The sequence below is a fragment of the Neovison vison genome, chromosome 8 (genome assembly GCF_020171115.1).
Source record: "Neovison vison isolate M4711 chromosome 8, ASM_NN_V1, whole genome shotgun sequence".
NCBI classification, from domain to species: Eukaryota; Metazoa; Chordata; class Mammalia; order Carnivora; family Mustelidae; genus Neogale; species Neogale vison.
The window spans coordinates 91864006-91884244 of record NC_058098.1 but is presented as its reverse complement, the minus strand read 5'-3'; the positions used below and the strand labels follow the sequence as shown (position 1 = coordinate 91884244).

The 20239-nt window shown below is 46.6% G+C and overlaps 1 protein-coding gene across 1 annotated transcript in view; it reads left to right on the top strand.

The window, feature by feature from the left end:
• Positions 1 to 20239, top strand: part of ADD2 (adducin 2) — a 107123-nt gene that overhangs the window by 62684 nt on the left and 24200 nt on the right. The window contains exons 3-9 of the mRNA XM_044261331.1: positions 2590 to 2806; positions 4563 to 4701; positions 11801 to 11952; positions 12366 to 12446; positions 15160 to 15309; positions 16725 to 16868; positions 19395 to 19493. Of these exons, the coding sequence (XP_044117266.1) occupies positions 2624 to 2806; positions 4563 to 4701; positions 11801 to 11952; positions 12366 to 12446; positions 15160 to 15309; positions 16725 to 16868; positions 19395 to 19493 (948 nt within the window). The 5' untranslated portion in view covers positions 2590 to 2623. The remainder of the gene's footprint in view (positions 1 to 2589; positions 2807 to 4562; positions 4702 to 11800; positions 11953 to 12365; positions 12447 to 15159; positions 15310 to 16724; positions 16869 to 19394; positions 19494 to 20239) is intronic.

The following is a 20239-nucleotide window of genomic DNA, read 5'->3' as shown; positions in this document are numbered from 1 at the left end:
AGCGCTGTCTGCCCAGGAGAGTCTGGCTGGTGACTGCATGTCTGCCTAGCTCTGATGCATTGTCTTTGTCCTTGCTATCCCTCACCGCTGCTTCTTATTGCAGGGATGAGGCTGGCCGAGAGCATGGTGGAGGTGAAATATTCTGAACTCGCTCCATGCACAGGGGCTTGACTTGAACCTACAAGGCAAATGTCAGTAGGTCATGTGTGTTCTTTGCAGCTGCCCATTTTGGCATTTGGACTGAGGGGTGGGGAGACAAGGATGTAGGAGGAAGGCCTCTTGCTCCAGGAAACCCAGATCCTCCATCCTTCTGCATTCTCTACACAAATCTCTCTCTCTCCATATAGTGTAGAGCTGGAAGGGGCTCCAGAGTCTGTTCTGTTCACTCCCTCATTTAGAGATGGACAAAAGGAGACCCAAAGAGGAAAATTACCCCCTGCCCAAGCCCATGAAGCTAGAGAATGACAGAGTGAGGGTGATACTGTAGACCCTGACCCTAGCCCGGAGCTAATTCCACTGGAAATATCCCTGATGGATTTAATCACTCTTTCTCCGCTTAGATGAAGAATCTGGCTTGAGTGTTGCTAGGTACAACTTCAACCATTCTAGCAACCTCTAAATCTGTTTCAAATCTTTCTTTAGAGATTTTTTTTTTTTTTAAGCTGCCACTTCCAGAAGATGCCTCCTCCATACTCTATCACTCACAGGCAAATATTTCATCTACAGGACCGGTAGGCATGGTGCTGGTTGGGAGACATTGGTGAGGGCATTCATAAGGAAATGATTAATTAGTGAAAGAATGAAGATGAGATGTCACAGTTTGGCAGACTTGCAAAAGCAGGTTGTGGTGTCATTTGGAGCACTCCTGCTGTCTCAGGTCAAGTGTATGGTGGCAGGTGGTGACTGGCATTGGAAGATGGGGCCTGGACAGCCATGGGAAGTAGCAATAGTGTTGGAAGATGAGGTTTGTGCCATCTTTGGCTGGCTTGCTAAATGGCCCACATGTGGAATGGATACCATCCCATACACGGTACAACTATTAACATCTAGCCAGTGCTATTTCAACTCTGGCTGCCTGTTGGAATCACCCAGGGAGCTTTTAAAAATCATGATGTCTAGGTCACACCCCGGACTAATAACACTAAACTCCCCGGTATCAGTATTTTTTAAAGTTCCCCAGTGGATTGCAACATGCACTCAGGTTTAAGAACCACTGTTCTAGGCCCCGGGTTCAGGCTATTAGTTGGGGGACTCTGTACAAGTGCCCTCCCTTGAATGTGCTATTTGCCATTCCCTAAAAGGGGAAAAATAGGAAGGAAGGAAGGAAAGAAGAAAGGAGGAAAGGAAAGGGAGAGAGGGGGAAGAAAGAGAGGAAGGCAAGGGAAGGGAAAGGAAGGAAAGGAGGAAGATATGGAGGGAAGGAGGAAAAATGAAAGAAGAGGGAAAGGAAGAAAGATCACCTGAGTGTTCTGGGCTGATGGGGGTAGATTCCCACTTCTCCCACAACCTAGTGGTTCACCCACCTGCCTCACTCAGAGGCACTATAAGTTGGAGGGTAGAATCCCTCCATGGAAGGAGGTCACAGCTCAATGACAGCAAGACTATGCTTTACTGGCTGCCAGCAAGGCCTCTTGTATAATGAACTGCTGGCTGTAAGGAAGGTCAAGGTTTGGGCTAACCAAATGGGCCAAGGGGGAAGAATAGATGAGGACAAGGAGGCAGGAGTGCTCTAAGAGAACAAGAGAGTGTTCCACATCCCTGTGGAATGCAAATGTAAGCTCACAGAGGTAAAGTGAGGGAGGGCAGGTTAAAGATGAAAGCCATGTGTCCCGAACCCCTGTAATGCTCTTTTGTTGGCATCTCTCTACTTGTGTTCAAAAGCTAATTCTTGTTCAGTCAAGGCACTTGCCTTTCTTTGCTGAGAAGGGGATCACACAGCAGGGAAAAGGCTAGGGCTTTGTTAGGCTGCCCTGGGTGTTGAAGGCTCATAACTCAGATTGGGGGGCCTAGTGGCCCCGACACACAAAAGGAGACTGGTGTGGCCAAAGCCCCACAGCTGGGAGGTAGAGGCTGGAGCGGCAGCCTGCTTCTTCAGGAGGGCTCCGTAGTAAGAGAAGACATTCCTTCATTCACATCAGGCCTTGGGGGAAAAAGCATGCTTGAGTAGAAAAAATAGGGGTCCCAGCCCAACTCTCCAGAGGTTGCCCTCGTCCTCATTCCAGGGATCAGGTCTAGATCTAGTACATTAGTAAGTACTGATGCCCAGTACATGGCTTTACACTACGTAGGTATGCAGCACAGAAATGATCCAAAAGGTGTGCAGGTCCTGCTTGCGGGGTGGCAGTGTAAGTGCGGCGGGTTGGCCTGGTAAGGGTAGTGGGCCCGCATGCGTGTGCCCCATTTTCACTAGGTCGGATGGTGTGTTGGCGCCCCCTATCGACCGGCAGCCGCCGGCGCCCTGCCCTCCACAGCGCCGCTCCGCTCACACCCTCCTGGGAAGAGCCGCGGGCCGCGCGAATCCCTCAAATCCAGCCCCTCCGCCGGAGGAAACTGTACAGGGACCAGCGCTCCCTCTTGCCTTCTCCGTAGGCTTCCAGGAGCGGATTGCAAGCCCACCAGGACAATGAGTGAAGAGACTGTCCCCGAGGCTGCCTCCCCGCCGCCCCCGCAGGGGCAGCAGTATCTGGACCGCTTTTCCGAGGACGACCCTGAGTACCTGCGCCTTCGAAGCCGCGCGGCGGACCTGCGGCAGGACTTCAACCTGATGGAGCAGAAGAAGCGCGTCACCATGATCCTGGAGAGCCCCGTGAGTGGGGTCCGCCCCAGGCGGGCGGGGGAGGAGGAGGGAGGGAGGGAGGCAGGGGAGCAGGCGGCGCCGCCCATTGGTCTGGCTGAACCTGAAAGATAAACAACCCCTCTTCCATTTGCTCAGTGTTGCTGCAATTTTAAGCCGGCTGAGCAAGAGGGGCCCTGCGCTGTGGGGGTTTCCTTCTCTCCTTGGGCACTCGTAGATGGCAAAAACCTGGTTTATGTGCAGGCGGTTTGGCTTGGTGCTGGGAGGGGGTGGGTCCGAGAGACAGGAGTCCTGCCTCAGTTTCCAGGCTTCCCCAAATTTGTAACAATGAACTAACAGGGATATTCCTATAAACCGGAGGGCAGCAGGGAGTGCCACGTGGGAGGCTTGGGGCCCCCGTTTTTGAACACCACAAAGAACTCACTGTTGGGGCGGTAAGGTTGACACGCATGGGGCAGAGGTAAAGGGGTCTGGAAGCCCCAGGAGGTGATGCGAGTGAAGGATTCAGGGTGCTATGGGCCAGGGATGGGAGGGCAAGGCATGGCCCCAGACTTGAGGTCAGTTGGTACCTGCATGGCATGGAGACAGACCTCATCCTTGAGGCTAGTGGTGCTTTGAGAAGAACAAAGCATGGGCCCAATGGACCGCTGAAGTGGGAGGGTGATGTAGGCCCTGGGTGAGGAGAGGAAGAGCAGGGTGGAAGGAGGCAATGGGAGTGTGAGGCCAGTAGAGCTGGGGGGACCCTCAGGAAACAGTGATGATACTAGGGGCTGGGAAGCTCGGGATGGAGCTGGCATCTCCAGGTGCCTGCCAAGATGGGTTCTGCCTCGGTCCCCACTGGGCTTTGGAGAGACAGGACACATAGGTGGGCCATGTGTGACTCTGTTTGAAAGCACACAGTGAATGCTCAGGCTTCACAGAGAACCACTGAGGTAATGGGCCTGAGGTCTCCGTGACAGGTGACACTGGGTGAGGAGCCTGGAGGAATATGGCAGGGACTAAAATCTTTGGGATGATGGAGAAACTCCAGGGTGGGAGTAGGAGAGATGACAGGTGTGATAGAAGTGGCAGAGTTAGCACCAACCCAAGTTTTGGGCCTGAATGGGTAGGACTCTATTCTCAGGTAAGAAGTGGGCCAAAAGGAGTTCATGTTTCTTCTGTCCTTTTATAGACTGACCAACACCTGGAACACCCCCCCCACCCCCTCTACCCACCCCGCCTTTCCTTCTCAGTGTTCCCTGCTGCCACCTGGTGGACAGGCATGCCTTATTTATGGTCTGAAAAGCCAGGCTTAGAGCAGTAGGACATAGAAGGGGAAGTGACAGGGAGGACAGGACATCCTTCAGTATCTGAGGAAACTGGGTCCAGAAGGACCATAGGCATGGCTGATGGACAGGGAAGATAGCACACCTTTTCATCCAGTTCTGCTTTTTAAAGTGTCTCTTAATTACTAAAGTGAAGCCCTGCCATGTCTGATGGCCAGGGTTGGGGGGTTGGAAGTAGGAGGGACTTCTTGAGTATCACTTAGACCCAGGGAGGACCTGGAGTCTGGATTACTGCCCACAGGACATTTTTTTGCTTCCCAAACAGCAATTTGCGGAGACTCCTGAGGTCCCAGTGGAATTCCCAATGTCTTCTGAGGCCTAGGGATCCCATGTGTGGCCCTAGCCTCACTGACCCAGGGGATGGGGTGGGCTCCTTCAAGAGGGGTCCTAGGTCTCCCCCATGAGACCCGCTGGGGGTACCAGCACCGTGGGGCCTGCTTCAGTCTTTCAGAGAGGAGCTGGAAGGCCTGATCCAGGAACAGATGAAGAAGGGGAACAACTCCTCCAACATCTGGGCCCTGCGGCAGATCGCGGACTTCATGGCCAGCACCTCCCACGCAGTCTTCCCAACATCTTCCATGAGTACGTGGGGAGCTGGGGAGCTGCCAGGAGCAGAGGTGGAGGAAGTGAGGTGGGGAAGAGAGGGTTGGTTGCCAGGCTACGGAGTGAGTGGTGCAGCTGAGTTAGCCGACCTGGAGGAGCAGCCAAAGAGGTACCTGGCTCTGCTTCTGAGGCTGCTAGCTTTAAAGACCCACAGGGGAATTATTCCTGGTGCCCAGAAGTAGAAGGGGGATGGCGTCTTACGGGAAAACCTCTTTCTGGTTCTGTTGGGGGAGGGGACAGGATGACATGGTGTCACCATTCTGAGAGGCAGGGCAGCCTCTATGTGACTCTTCCTTCCCCCTTCACAAGTGGGTTAAAAAGAAGGGAGGAGCTTTGTAACTCCAAGTTTCTCACATGGCTTCTGCTTGAGGACCCAGGAGTGGAGAGTGCAAATTCTGCACCCTGTTATTCTAGCTGTGGATACAGAACTGAAGGACAATCTCGTGTTCTAGCAGCAGCCCCTGACTCAGGCTGCTCTTTCCTCAACCTCCTGGAGCCACTCCCTTGCAGATGGAGTGGTAGGGGTGGGAGGAGGCTGTTGAAGCCAGTATCTTGGTGCCCACAGGACAGGCCAACCTGACTCCATAGACAAGGACGCAAGCAGCCAGGGCTGCACATGAAACCCTCTTCCTGGGTTCTCAAGTTCTGCCTACAACCTTGAAGAGACAAACATCCAAAAACACTTTCCTGGGGCACCTGGGTGGCTCAGTGGATTAAGCCTCTGCCTTCGGGTCAGGTCATGATCTCAGGGTCCTGGGATCAAGCCCTGTGTTCAGCTCTCTGCTCCCCAGCAGGGAGCCTGCTTCCCCCTTTTTCTCTGCCTGCCTCTCTGCCTATTGTGATCTCTCTCTCTCTCTCTCTCTGTCAAATAAATAAATAATATCTTTAAAAAAAAACATTTTCCCTCAACAACATAAATACAGGATTATGATGAAAAATTCGGAAAATAATCAAGAAGGGGAAATTAAAATCAATGGCCTGTGTTCTTATAACTACAAACTGACTATTTTCAGTATTTTGGTGTATATCCTTCCAGCCTTTCTCTCTTAACATATGTAAATTAGGAAAACAAAAATGGCATCGTATTATACATGTCAGTTTGATAGCTTTAACATATCTTGACTAATTTTTCATGTAATAAGACTTGATTCTGTAATATTACATTTGGTGAGAGTACGCTATTCTGTGGTATGACTGAATATGCCATAGATTATTATTTTTTTTTTTAAAGATTTTATTTATTTATTTGAGAGAGAGAGTGTGAGAGAGAGAATGAGCGAGGAGAAGGTCAGAGAGCGAAGCAGACTCCCCATGGAGCTGGGAGCCTGATGTGGGACTCGATCCCGGGACTCCAGGATCACGCCCTGAGCCGAAGGCAGTCGTCCAACCAACTGCGCCACCCAGGCGTCCCTTGCCATAGATTATTTTTACACTGTTTCCCATTTTTAGACTTTTAAGTTGTTTGCAACTTTTTGCTCTTATGAACAACAGTGCCATAAATCCTTTCATTTATTCTAAGAGCATTTTCTAAAGACAAATGACTGGAAGTAGAATGGCTGTATTAAAGTATTTGCATGTTTTAAAGATGTTAACACATAATGCCACATTACCCTGGAGAAAGATGGAACCAATTTACATTCCCACCAGCAATGCGGCGTAACGCCCTTTTCCTCCCCCTTGATCTGTAGTATGTTATACCATCCGTTTCGTCCTCCTGATTTGATAGGTGATAAATAGTCCTTTATCTGTGTTTTAATGTGCATTTATTTGATCACTAGTGACGTTGGATATATTTTCTTATACATGATGGGATGATTTTCTTTTTGTAGTAAATTGCCTGTCACAACCAATCCTTGCCAATTTTCCTATCCGTGTATTCTTTTCTTACGAAATTTCAAATCTTTATAAATTGGGACTATTTCCCTATTATCTGTCAGATATATTGCAGTTTTTTCCCAGTTTCTCCTTTGCCTGTTTTGTTCGTGATGTTTTTGTCTTATAGGACTCTAATTTCCATGCAGCTGAATCCATTGTTACTTTCCTTTGTGTGTTCTTATTTTGATAGCACACTCAGAAACACCTTCCCCATGTTTTCTCATCCCTTGGGACAAATACCCTTAATTATTTTTAAAAATAACTTAAGAATTATTCTGTCAAGTCTCCCCTGCCCCCACCCCATACTCAAGAATTCCCTTTTGGGATTATATTAAATAAATAGATTAATTTGGTGGAGAATTTATAGATTTACAATTTCATATATTTGAATATAAGCTTCATGGGGAAAAAGATATTTGTATGTTTTGTTCACTGGTATATCCCAGAATACCGTCTTGGACTTAGAAAAGTAGCTGGCACAGAGTAGGTATTTTTAAAACATTTGCACAAATGAATTTAAATCTGTTCAGAAACGATGTATGTCTTCTCTTTATTTGCTTTTTTAAAATGTCTATTAAAGAAGGTTAGTAGTTCTTTTCTTATAGTCCCTACTAATTTCTTGTGAAGTTTGTTCTGGAAATTTTATGTAACTTTGTTATTTTAAATGATTTTTTTTCCATTCAGTTTTCTTTCTGGTTATAGCTGTCATCCAGGGAAAGTAGCTTCTTAAAGAACTCTTAAATTCTAATAACTTCCCAGTTAATTCTCTTGGGTTTTGTATATAGAAAAATCACATAACCTGCAAATAGTGATAATTTTGAATCCTTCATTCCAACATTTACCCTTTGGTTTCTTTTTCCAGTTTTCTCACTGAATCCATTAGAACACTCAGAACAATGCTTAGTAATAGATTAGAGAGTAATCATCCTTGTCTTGCTTCTGACTTTAATAGAAATCCTTTATCACAAGAGTTTGAGTTCATTGTTGTGTTGAGGAAGTATCTTTTTATTCTAGTTCAATATGGGTTCTCAGAAACGGATGTTGAATTCTTATAAAATGCATTTGGGCATTTATTGATTTCTCTTTCTTTGTACTATTGATGTGATGAATTATGTTAATAGATTTCTGAACATTGAACTCTTTTTTCTTTCCTGAAATCGTTATTCCTGCTCTTGATGCCTTCTTTTGAAAATATGTTTCTAGATTTGATTTGCTAGACTTTTATTCAGGATTTGCATATTCATACATGAGATTGGTCAGAAATTTACTTTTTGGGCAGTCTTCATTTAGTATTGGTTTTAAGGCTAAAATTTCATAAGAAAAATCAAAGTGATCCTCATCCTTCTCTTTGTCCTGATGGAATTTAAATAAGATAGGAAGTCTCTCTTCCTAGGAAGTTTATTACTCACTTGTAAAGTCATCCATATCTGGAACATTTTTTATAACATTATTTTTCACAGTTTCATCAGGTTTCTAAAAAATTCATTTTGCTCTATCTTGAGTAAATTTTGATCATATGTTTTAAATAAAAAATCCATTTCATGGAGATTTTCAGAATTATTAAAGTGACTTACGATATTGTTTCTATCATTTAAACTTTCTGCTGTGAATGAGATGACATCCCATTCTTATTCCTGGTGTTGTGTATTCCCACTTTCTTTTATGGTCAATCCGGATGTTGGTTTATTCATAGATCTTCTCACATAAGCCAATTCTTGGATTTCTGTAATAGCTCTACTAATTTTCTAGTTTCCCAATTCATTGATCTTGTTTTTCTATTCATGAGTTCTTTTCCATAACTTTTCTTTGGTTTATTTTGTTATTTTTATGTTTTCTAAAGCATAATAAAATGGATGCTTTATTTTCATATTTAATTCAATAACAAAGACATTTTAGGCTATGAATTTTTTTCCTCTGAGTGTAAGTTTTATCTTATCCCATGCATTTTGATATAATATTTCCTTTATTGTTAATTTCTAGATAGTTTGCAGTTGCTGTTTTGATTTTATTTTTAATCTTAAAATTCTAAGATTTTATTTTTATTCTATTTTTATCTAGAAGTGTGTTTTCTCATTTCCAAGTGGTTGAATTTGCGTTGTTTTAAGGGTTTGTTGATAATGTGTAGTTTGATTGCATTGTGTTTAGAAAATGTGGCCTATGTCTATGTTGGAGATTTATTGAGATTTTCTCTGTGGCCTAATAATATCATTTTTTAATGATATGTAGGTATAGACTCTATCTCCAAGGCATAGTACTTAATCTGTATCTTCATTTTTTTTATTTTGTAAAAAAAGAGTGTCATGTTGTCTTTCGCTGTATATTTAATTAATGTTCGTTTCTCTTCATATTACTGGTAGCTTTTGCTTTATATCTTGACGAAATGTTATTCAAAGTGTAAATGTTCTTTATAGCTATAGCTTCATGATGGGTTATATGTTTAATTCATATAAAATGACCCTCCCAGTCATGGCCCCTGCTGCCTGGCTTTGTCTAAGGAGCGTGTGCTTTTGCTCTGCCCCCTTTTTTGCTGCCAAGGATGAATATTCCAAAGGAATATGGCTTTCCCTGATTTCTACTTTGATAATATTATGACCTCTGTTTATTTTTTCTTTATATGCAACCTCTGTTTATTTTCTTCTTTTTTCTCTGCTACAACAGAGAAATCTGAAACAGCAGGGGTTTTTGTTCCTTTGTAGGCAACCAACATTTTTTTGGGTAGATGTTTGTGCATTTTCCTCCCTTATCCTTGTATTTCAGAAAAGTGCCAGGAAGCATATAACTGTAGGCTTTTTCTCTTTATGGACTTTCCCCTGTGGAATGTAGTGAATCCTTATAATTTATTTACACAGGTCTGTTTTTGAGTACAGAAATTTTTTCTATTATGTGAATGCTGATTATTTGTATGCTGGCTCTCTGGTCTTGGTCTCACAGAGATATCCTATTCTTTCTCATCGTTTTCATGTCTCTGTCTTTATACTTTTTCTTTTGAAAGAGTAATAGAGCTGACTGGCATTCCCTCTGCCTCACCGACCAGCACCCATCAGGAAGAAAGCTGGATACCTAGAAATCTGATTAGGGCATTTCCAGGGTATCCAAGTCAGGGAACGTGGAGAGGGAAAGTTCCAAGAGTCATGAGTTCAAGCGCAGATAGGCTGTTCTTTGTCCAGCTCCATTTGCTTCAGAATTTTGTGGTTGTTTTGTGTTTTTATTTTGCTTTCTTTTTTACAATCACATATCCTTCAGTCTTAGCTTCCCTGGGGTCGGTTAGAGACTTTTCATCTTTTTCTGTGTTTCCTTAGGTCCCCTGAGTAAATTGACATGGTTAGATCTGAGTCATAAACCTGGCATTCAGTCATCTTAACTTTTGTGAGGCTGGTGAGAATAAGCATTCTTTCTCTTGAAACCCTGAGAGCAGAGGCTCTGGGACACTTGTGGAGCCTTCTGGTCTCGTCCACTCTGGATCTGTGGGTGGGGTAATCCTTACAGCAAAGCTCCACAGTGTGGGGGAGGGGAATACTGATACAGGACGCAAAGGATGGGATTCCATAGTTAATTTGTAAGAGAAGGACTTACAGAGGTCTGGGTCTGAAGACCCTGCCAACAGTAGCTCCCCCTGCCTGGCTTTGTCTGAGGGGCTTATACTATGGGCATGCCTTCCTTCTTGCTGTTAGGGATGAGGTAAAGAGGTAATTGCTTGTCTGGGGAATGTGCAGAGCACAGAAAGGGATCCCAGACTGGTCAAATTCAATGAGAAATTGTTGAATTTGGAATTTCACCGTTCTTTTTGCCAGTTCAGCTGAGCCTTTGGACCACTTCTTCCTCTGTCAGCTTTGGTTCCTGGACACATGCCCTGGAGGTATCCCTCTTCTGGTGGGCACAGGCTTTTGGGTGCATATTCCTGACGTGGGTGTTTTGAGGTCTGCTTTGTTTGCCTTACGTAGCCCCAACAGTACCTGGTCACCCTTCACCTTTGCAGACCATCTCATCATTTTGACTAATGGCAAACCTGATGCAGGACAGAGATCACAGTGTGTAGTAACGAGTTTATTGAGATGACGGAAGCTTCTAAAGGGCCTTTTTTTTTAAAGATTTTATTTATTTATTTGACAGAGAGAGATCACAAGTAGGCAGAGAGTCAGGCAGAGAGAGAGAGGAGGAAGCAGGCTCCCTGCTGAGCAGAGAGCCCGATGCGGGACTCGATCCCAGGATCCTGAGATCATGACCTCAGCCGAAGGCAGCGGCTCAACCCACTGAGCCACCCAGGTGCCCTAAAGGGCCTTTAATCCATTAAAGTTTTTAGTGGGATGCTGGAAGAGGCAGTGTGAGGAGACATCATTTTAAGCCAAAACGTTTTCCTATTGATTCTTTTATTGGTTTCTAGACACCGACTAATTGGAAGTCTTGGGGCTCAGTCAGATGCCCTCTTATGCCTTCCAGAGACACACAGGGAATGGTCATCATTTTTAATGGGACGGACTGGGCACCACCTCTTAGACTCCTTACAGGCACTGTAGATAAGACCATCCAGCCCTCTAGGCCCATTTCCAACTCACTTCCTTGTCTCCCATTCCCACAAAGAACCATAAATAACCAAGGGACTACACATCCAGAGGGGAGCAGATATGGCCCACATGAAGCCTGAAACCCTTCAGCTAGCCACAGTGACTTCTGGAAGTTTATGACTTGTCAGAAGAAGTTGACGAATTTACTTCCTGGCTGACTCGGCTTTATGATTTGCCCTGTTTCCAAAGCAGAAGAAAAGTTATATTACATGGTATAGTTTAAAACAATAAACAATAGCACGTCTGATGATTAGCATCTCCTTCATCAAAACTAGCGATGAAATATACCTATATTTCCACTCAGAAACTTATTCTTGCTTTTGTTCAATGTCCATCTTTAGGATTTATTGTGAGCTTGGCATCCCGAGACATCTTCATTCTGTGGTTTGAATCTTGCCATGATTTTTGACCAAAAGTAATGCCATGAATAAGCAGAAGTCTTCCTTGGGCACAACTATCCATTCTGTGGATTTTCTCCCCCTGGATGAGGGTCAAAGAGTATTTAATTCCCTGCCAATGGAAGTCTCTTGTGCAGTTGTAGCGCCAGTGAGAAGGTAGAGGGGACTAGAAGAAGAAGGAAGGGGGGCAGACAGCAGCCCTGACCCTGAAAGCTGCCCTGTCCCCACCCTGTTTCTCTGCAGACTTCTCCATGATGACGCCCATCAATGACCTCCACACAGCTGACTACTTGAACCTGGCCAAGCGCGAGCGGAGCATGCGGTGCAAGATCAGCAGTGTTTATCGTCTCCTAGACCTCTACGGCTGGGCCCAGCTGAGCGACACCTACGTCACGGTGAGCAGAGTGTCTTGGGATGGGGTGGGTGCTGTGTGTGGCCCTGACAAAATCCCAAGGGGGAGCTCTTGCCTGTAGGCACGGCCATCCACTGAGCCCTTCCAACGTTTCTAACCACCTGTGGTCACCTGAAACAGACAAGCTTCCCGTGGCCACTTCCCTGGAGCAGGAGCTAGGAAATCCTGGATCCTATTTCCAGGGCTACCCTTGATCATTGGAGATTCCTCTTATAGGTCCATTGCTCCAGTTCTAAATAAAGGCCAGGTCCTTTTCATCTCTCAGGTGCTGGGGAGAGATAAGGGTTCTTGGGAGTTTTAGGTACAGTGGATTCAGGGGAAGAAGGGATTCATGCAGAGGGTCCTTGGAAATGATCCCACTGTCTCCTTGCCACTGAGAACATGTCTTCCTTTCAGCTGAGAGTCAACAAGGAGCAGGATCACTTCCTGATTAGCCCCAAGGGAGTTTCTTGCAGTGAAGTCACCGCATCCAGTCTGGTAAGTATAGTCTAGCCTCTCGTTGACCATTGCTTCTTGAAATGACTGCAACCTACAGTGACAGGTCATCTACAGACTAGCCATTGCTGTCCTGTCCCTCATGGAGCTTGTGGTCTGGTGGGGGACGAGAAGACACACAGGCCCAAAGCAGGATGCCCAGAGCACAGCCCAACCATGAGACCAGATAGGAGCGCAGGCAGCCAGTGCAATAGGAGGGAGGAGGGGGAGGAGATGGGCCTGCGGTCCTCTGTGCCTGTAATTGGTCCCCAAAGCCTGGGAATGGGGAGGCCTTCCTAGTTTGGGGAATATATTAAAACAACAGTTACCACTTTGTCTCAAAGCAGTGCAAGACTGGCTTAGTGCTGTACCATTAGCAATAGCTTCCAGGACCCCTTTTGGTTCTCTTGCTCCTTTTAGGTATAGTAGGAAGAAACTTCTAGAAGTTGGTCTTAATCAGCAAAGATTCCTGGGTGGGAAGAGGAAAACAGTAGAAAGGACTGTCTTACAAGCAGAAGAGGCCCAGGGGATCTTACATGTGTGGGCTGCAGCTGCTGTGCTGTTCGCCTGAGGGCAGAAGGTGCCACCTCAGGGCCTCTGCCAGGCTTGAGACAGTGGAGTCCAGGTATGCAATTAAAAGAGTCATCTGACAAAGTGACAGAATATCTAGGCAGGGTAGGACCTTGAGGGCTGCCAAAGCCCCTTTACAGGCAGGAGAGGACTCTGGTGCCCAGGGAGGTAAGTGACTTGCACAGGGCCACCTAAGGAGGTCATGGCCAAGCCACATTAGGGTCAAGGAAGCACAGGTTCTGCCTTAAAGGTATTTGTGACTAATTGGAGAGGCAGGTAAGACAATGATTAAACTCAGTGAAGAAGGCTTCCATACAGCAGGAAAGATGGAGAGCCCAGAAAAGATGCAAGGGGCAAGGGAGGAACATCTGGGTTGACCCGATGGTGAAGGAGCTAAGTCCCCAGGAGCCCACAGGAGAAGCAGATTTAGACCAGGGCTGTAGGGAGAGACTGGGCAGGGAGAACCGTGTCCTCAGCAGGAGGAGGACGGTTTGCACAAAGCCAGGCACATGCCACATCCTGGTACACTTGGGAGGACAGTGAGAGGCTGCGTCTGGCTCACGTATTCAGAGTCTGGAAGTGAGGCTGAGAGGGGCATGGGGACCAGATGATACTAAGAGCATTGTTATGGCCCTAAGAGCATTGTTATGGTGCTTTGACTTTGCTCTGCTGGACATGCAGAGCCGCTGAAGCACTGTAAGCAGGTGAGTCACACACACACACACACACACACGCACAAAAAAGTGTGACTGCTAGCCATGACGCATACTAGCTCCTTGGCTTCAAGAGCAGGTTATAAGACCAGTGACTAGTTTCTACCTGTCCTTTAAGATCTAGCTTTTGGGTGATTGGTAAATGGGTGTTTATCATACTATTATCTTTACTTTTGTGTATGATGCTTAAAAATTCAAAATAAAGAACAAAAAAACCCAAGAAGTTTCAGCTTAGGTGTTACTCTCTGGGAATGTTTCTCAGATCCCCCTCTTTTACTGGGATCAAAGACTCCTCCCATCTGCTCCTAGAGAAGTCTGTGATTCACTCTTTTCTAGCATCTCTACCCAAAGTGTGTTCTGTGGACCAGCAGCATGGTTATCACTTGGGAACTTGTCAGAATTGCAGACTCCTGGGTCACATTCTTGGCCTGTTGAATCAGAATGTGAAAGTTTGGGGTTTTTTAAATTTAAATTTTAGTTAGTTAAAATACAGAGCAATATTGGTTTCAGGAGGAGAATTCAGTGATCCATCACTTACATACAACACCCAGTGCTTGTCACAACAAGTGCCTTTCTAATTCCCATCACCCATCTAGCCCTTCCCACATCCACTTCCTTCCATCAACCCGCAGTTTATACTCTATTGTTAAGAATCCCTCACTCCTTTTTCCCCCTTCCCATATTTCATCTGTTTTCTTTCTTAAATTCCACATGTGAGTGAGATCGTATGGTATTTGTCTTTCTCTGACTGACTTGTTTCATTTAGCATAATACACTTTAGCTCCATCCATGTTATTGCAACTGGCAAGATTTCATTCTTTTTGATGGCTGAGTAATATTCTACTGTGTGTGTGTGTGTGTGTGTGTGTGTGTACACATCTGGTGGTGGTTCTGGCTGGCCCCCGACATAGTAAGGCAGTGGTGTTCACACACACACACACATACACTCGTGCGTGCACACACACACACACACACACACTCTCTCTCTCTCTCTTCACATCTTTATCTATTCATCAGTCAATGGACATTTGCGCTGTCTTCATAGTTTGGCTATCATGCCCCTTCAAATCTGTATTTTTGTATCCTTTGGGTAAATGTCTAGTAGTGCAATTGCTAGATCGTAGGTTAGTTCTAGTTTTAACTTTCTGAGGAACCTCCATACTGTTCTCCAGGGTGACCACCCCAGTTTGCAGAGAATCTGCATTTTGACTGGATCTCCAGGTGATTCTTACACCCAGTCAAGTTTGAGAAACTCCACTCTAGCGTTTTCCCTGCTGAATTATACTCAGCCAACTCTCCTGTTAGCCTGCTCCTCAGTCCTGGAGGCAGTGGGTATGGCCCATCTCCTGGGAGAGTCCTGAGTGCACCCTCCCGCCCACCCCCCCTCCGTCCCGTCCCCACCCTGTGCCTCTGAGTTTTTCTTCCCTGTCCAGATCAAGGTGAACATCCTGGGAGAGGTGGTGGAGAAGGGCAGCAGCTGCTTCCCCGTGGATACCACGGGCTTCTGTCTGCACTCGGCGATCTACGCAGCCAGACCGGACGTGCGCTGTGTCATCCATCTGCACACACCAGCCACTGCCGCCGTGAGTGTCCGCTCCCAGACCAGCATTTCTGTCCCCAAGGCTGGCAGCAGGCCCATGCTGCCCGCTTCTCTGAGGGGCTCCCTGACGAAAGACTTAAGCCTCCCCAAGCTAGTGTCAATCTCTTTATTTAAAACAGTTCTGGAACGTTTTCTTGGAACTCAGGACAAGGTGAGGAGGGGAAACATCCAGTGTGGTCACCCTAATCCTCCCCACCTTTCTAAGCACAGAAGTCTTCATCTGGGGACACGAGGCAAAGATATGCAGTGTTTGTTCTACTGTGCCCCCCTCCCCCCACTACATACACTCACAAATCCCACTTACCCGAGTGACAGCACCTCTTATGTTTCCACTCAGTCCAGTCCCTCCAGACTGAGGGCTGGCACCTGCCCCAACCCCCACCCCCAGCCCAGGCTCTGGTGAGGAGAGAGCTTGATAAAACATAAGATGGTGGGAACCTGGACTTGTCCACTTTTCATAGCCCAGGTTAGGCTGCAAGCTGAGGACAGGAGCAAGGAAAACTCAGAGAGAGTAGAAGGAATACCTTCAAGGATCAGATTGTCCCCTCAGAGGCTCTGGTAATTTCTCCATGTGTACCTAAAGCACTGTAATGTCACTTAGAAAGGCAAGAAACAAGCAGGTCTGGGTGTCCTCTCAACCTTCAATCCCTCTTACTGACTTCCAGGCCTTACCCCTGCACGAGCAGAGTGGACTCCTCATTGGCCCAGGGTTCTTCTGCGAGGCACACCAGTTACGGGTACTCAGATTTTCCAGAATTTGGGCCAAGACTGAGTGATCTGTTTGTGCTGAGTATCCATTTCTGCAGAGCCCTGGCTTACTCATGGGGCAGAATGAGGGCACAAAAGCAAGAGGCTCTCCTAAACCTCTCCATGTTCCTTGCTTTTAATAAAAGGCAAGGTATGGAGCATGGATTTTAACCCGATTCCCTGGCACTCTTGTTGCCCTGTCACTAGTCAAAGGGGGCCTCTCAATGGGCCTCCCTCTTTCCGCACTGACCTCAAGGCTGAGGATTTCCACCAGCTCAACCCAGAGGCCCCTAGACCCTGCTTCACTCCAGCCTGGTGCTAGGTAGCCCACTATCCCCAACCTCTTCCCAGAGTCCTAGGACAAGAGAAAAACAGGGGGGTAGCTTTCTCAAAGGCATTCTTGGTAGCAATTTTAGAGAGAGGTATATTGATGTAGCTGCTGTCAAAATGGTGATGGGAAGACATCAGAGGAAGCAGACAGAAAGCCAGAGCCCAGCCAGGTGCAGCAGAGTCAAAGGGCAGTGCCTTCTTGAGGGCTGGCTCCCAAGCCCACTGGTCCCCAGAGGAGAGCCTGGCTGTGCCCCTCTGAGGAAAGGGCAGAGATGGGATGGGGGAGCTGCAGGTGTTGACACTTCCATTGTCTCACTAAAGGTGTCGGCTATGAAGTGCGGCCTCCTGCCTGTCTCCCACAACGCCCTGCTAGTGGGGGACATGGCCTATTATGACTTCAATGGTGGGATGGAGCAGGAAGCAGATCGAATCAGCCTGCAGAAGTGCCTTGGACCCACCTGCAAGGTTTGCTCAGCTGTTGCGGGAAGACACTCGGGTGGGCTTGCCCAAAGCCTACATCATGACTGACACGTGTTCAGCGGACGATGTGTAGAAGTTGCACGTAAACAAAAAAGTGAAATGAAATTCTTTATCCCATTATCCCAAGATTTTGGCACACATTCCATAAGCATTCACGTATCTTTAGCAAACTAAGAACATAAAATGATTTTCCTTTTTTCCCTTAGTAATATCCAGTAAACACCTTTGCATATTATTAAATATTTTCTAAATCACTGTTTTAAGATTTTATTTATTTATTTGACAGACAGAGATCACAAGCAGGCAGAGAGAGAGGAGGAAGCAGTCTCGCTGCTGAGCAGAGACCCCAATGCAGGGCTCAATCCCAGCACCCTGGGATCATGACCTGAGCCGAAGGCAGAGGCTTTAACCCACTGAGCCACCCAGGTGCCCCTAAATCACTATTTTAAATCATTAGATTATATCTCATCATATAAATGACTGTGTCACCATTTACCTTAACAGTCCTCTGTGATTGGACATTGGAAGGTTCCTTGATATAAACAACACAGGATGAAAACCCTCTTAGCTGAATCTCTGTAAGTGCTTGAGATCATTTCCTTGGGATACATTCCTAGGGATACACATTTTAGAACTCTTACTTCCTATAGGCACATTGCCCTCTCTTCCACCAGAGTCTAGTTATAAGAATGCTGCTTCCCTTCAGTCTCCCCAAACTTGAGTGTTACTACTCTTTTTTTTTTTTTTAAGATTTTATTTATTTATTTGACAGACAGAGATCACAAGAAGGCAGAGAGGCAGGCGGGCGGGGGAGGGGGTGAGGAGCAGGCTCCCTGCTGAGCAGAGAGCCCGATGTGGGACTCCATCCCAGGACCCTGAGATCATGACCTGAGCTGAAGGCAGAAACTTAACCCACTGAGCCACCCAGGCACCCCACCACTTTTTTTTTCTTTTGCTAACTTGATAGAGAAAAACAGAATCTCGTATTGTTTGGCTTAAATCTAAAGACTTATTTCTTCACAGCACATCATTAGGAGTAGGCAGCTTCGTATGGGAATTTCCTAAACTGAGCTTAGGTTGAAGGACACTTGACTCTGTCCTCGAAAGGCACTCACTGCCCGAGTCATTTCCAGTATGGGAGCCTCCGCCTTCCCATCTCTGACACAGAGGAGAAACCCCGCCACTCTCTCTTTAGGGAAAGACTTTCCCTAAAGTCTCATTATTAGTGCCCGGAGAGGGAGGAGATGTTCACCATCTGCGAAATGCTATAAGAATTTCAGAGATGGGGCATTTGCTATCTGCAAAATCTTTTTAGGCAAGAGTCCTCATCTCTTTCCATATCTCTGGCACTTGAGAGGAAAAACCTCCAGCTATTTCAGCACGAAATGATGAGATGATTAGGCCAGCAGGCCTCAGCCAGGTCTGCAAAGACGCCTCCCGCACATGGATCTGTGTCCCTGCTGCTGGACAGGCATCATCTGGTTTCAGGGAGTTCATGAGGATAAGACCAATCAAGAAAACAGTTTCTGATCTGAATTTTGGGGAGTCAGGCTGTTGGTATAAATTCATTTCTGCTTCTTTCCCTTTTGTCTGCCTGTTCCTGGCAGAGTCACAAACATTGCACCAACAGTGAGAACACCTGGGTTCTAGTTCTGATTCTGCCCCTGATTAGCTGGGAGCCTTTTGATTTCTTTAGGCTTCTGTTTCCTCTTCCGAAAAACCAGAGAGTTGGAGTAGAAGGTCACTATTGCCTCCTTCACAGAGGTGTAGGATTTTAGAGCTACTGAGGCCTCACTGAGCTCATGGAGAGGAGACTTGAGGTCCAGAGAGCTGACATGACTCACCTGTCTCTGCAGGGCCACCCCGCAGAGAGCCATCCTCTGGGGGTGTGATTTCCAAGCCAACTAAGTCACAGGAGCAAGAGCTTGCTTTTGAGGTTAGACCCTTCTGTTGGACATGAAGTAATTTCATTCACTTTAACACAGACACCAGTTTTTCAGACTTCGAAGTTCTCCAAGGCCTAAAAATCCAGGTATAGCCCAAAGAAATCCACCAAGCTCTCTAGTCTCTGTTTTAAAAAGCATCTTCTAGGGGCACGTGGGTGGCTTGGTCATTAAGCGGCTGCCTTCTGCTCAGTTCATGATCCTGAACTGATCCTGGGATGGAGTCCTCCACTGGGCTCCCTGCTCTGCGGGAAGCCTGCTTCTCCCTCTCCCACTCCCCTTGCTTGTGTTCCCTCTCTCACTGTGTCCCTCTCTGTCAAATAAAAAAAAATCTTTAAAAAAATAAATTAATAAAATTAAAAGCATCTTCTATTTGTTAGGGAGGTTGCTTAGGGTTAGCATCACATGTGGGGTAGCACTGGGGTGTTTGTATGGGAAGAATGAACAAGGAGTTTAGGGCATGCTTTGGGAGTGGATATGGAAACTGATCTGGAGTAAATGAAAGATCTCTCCTTCTTCACTAGTTTAAACAGCTTGGAGTTTTAATTGGCCATTTGCTCCTCTGCAGATCCTGGTGCTAAGAAACCATGGAGTGGTTGCTCTAGGTGACACCGTGGAGGAGGCGTTTTATAAGATCTTCCACCTGCAGGCTGCGTGTGAGATACAGGTGAGCAAGCTCCCCTGGGGAGGGGGCCCTGGCGTGGCTCTGGCGGAGGCCCCACCGGCCATGATTTAAGGAGTCCTGGGAGCCAGCCATCTAAAAGCCTTGCCCTATTTCTCTGCCTTGGCACCACCTTATCCTTCTAAAGATTCACACTTATAATCAGTTTTGTAACTTTAAAATAGTCATCACTGTTGCCTAACAACCAGTACCCTCCTCTTGGGGGGCAGTGTCTGGAACAGGGAGCTCCCCAGGTTCACCAGTCAGAGCGTAGGAGAAATTGTAATAGGGCATATAACAGTTCTTACCATTAAGTATTACCTGGGGTATAACTGTTACATCTAGCTATGCCAGATAGACACCACATCATAGGTTGGTCTTTTCTTTCTTTTTGTCTGGAGGGTGTAGTTTGCAAAGACCATGAACATGGTCTGGCCCAGACAGGGGTGAAGTTACACATGGCAACCCTGAACACCAGGGAACCCCCAGCATAACATCCAGAGAGCCCATCAGGAGGTTCTCCTAACTAGTCGGGGATGGGGTGGAGGATGGGTGGGGATTGTCAGCAGGCATGGGACCCCTAAAGAAAAGCAATAGGAAAACACAAATCCTATAGTTTTGCCAGATAACAAGGGGGTGTTATATAAGCCAAAGACATGCCCCCTTCAGTGTGGCAAGCTGGCAGGGGTAAGGGGGTCTTGCCAGCTGAAGGCACTCACCATCCTTCCCAACTCTGGAATGTGTCCTTGGGT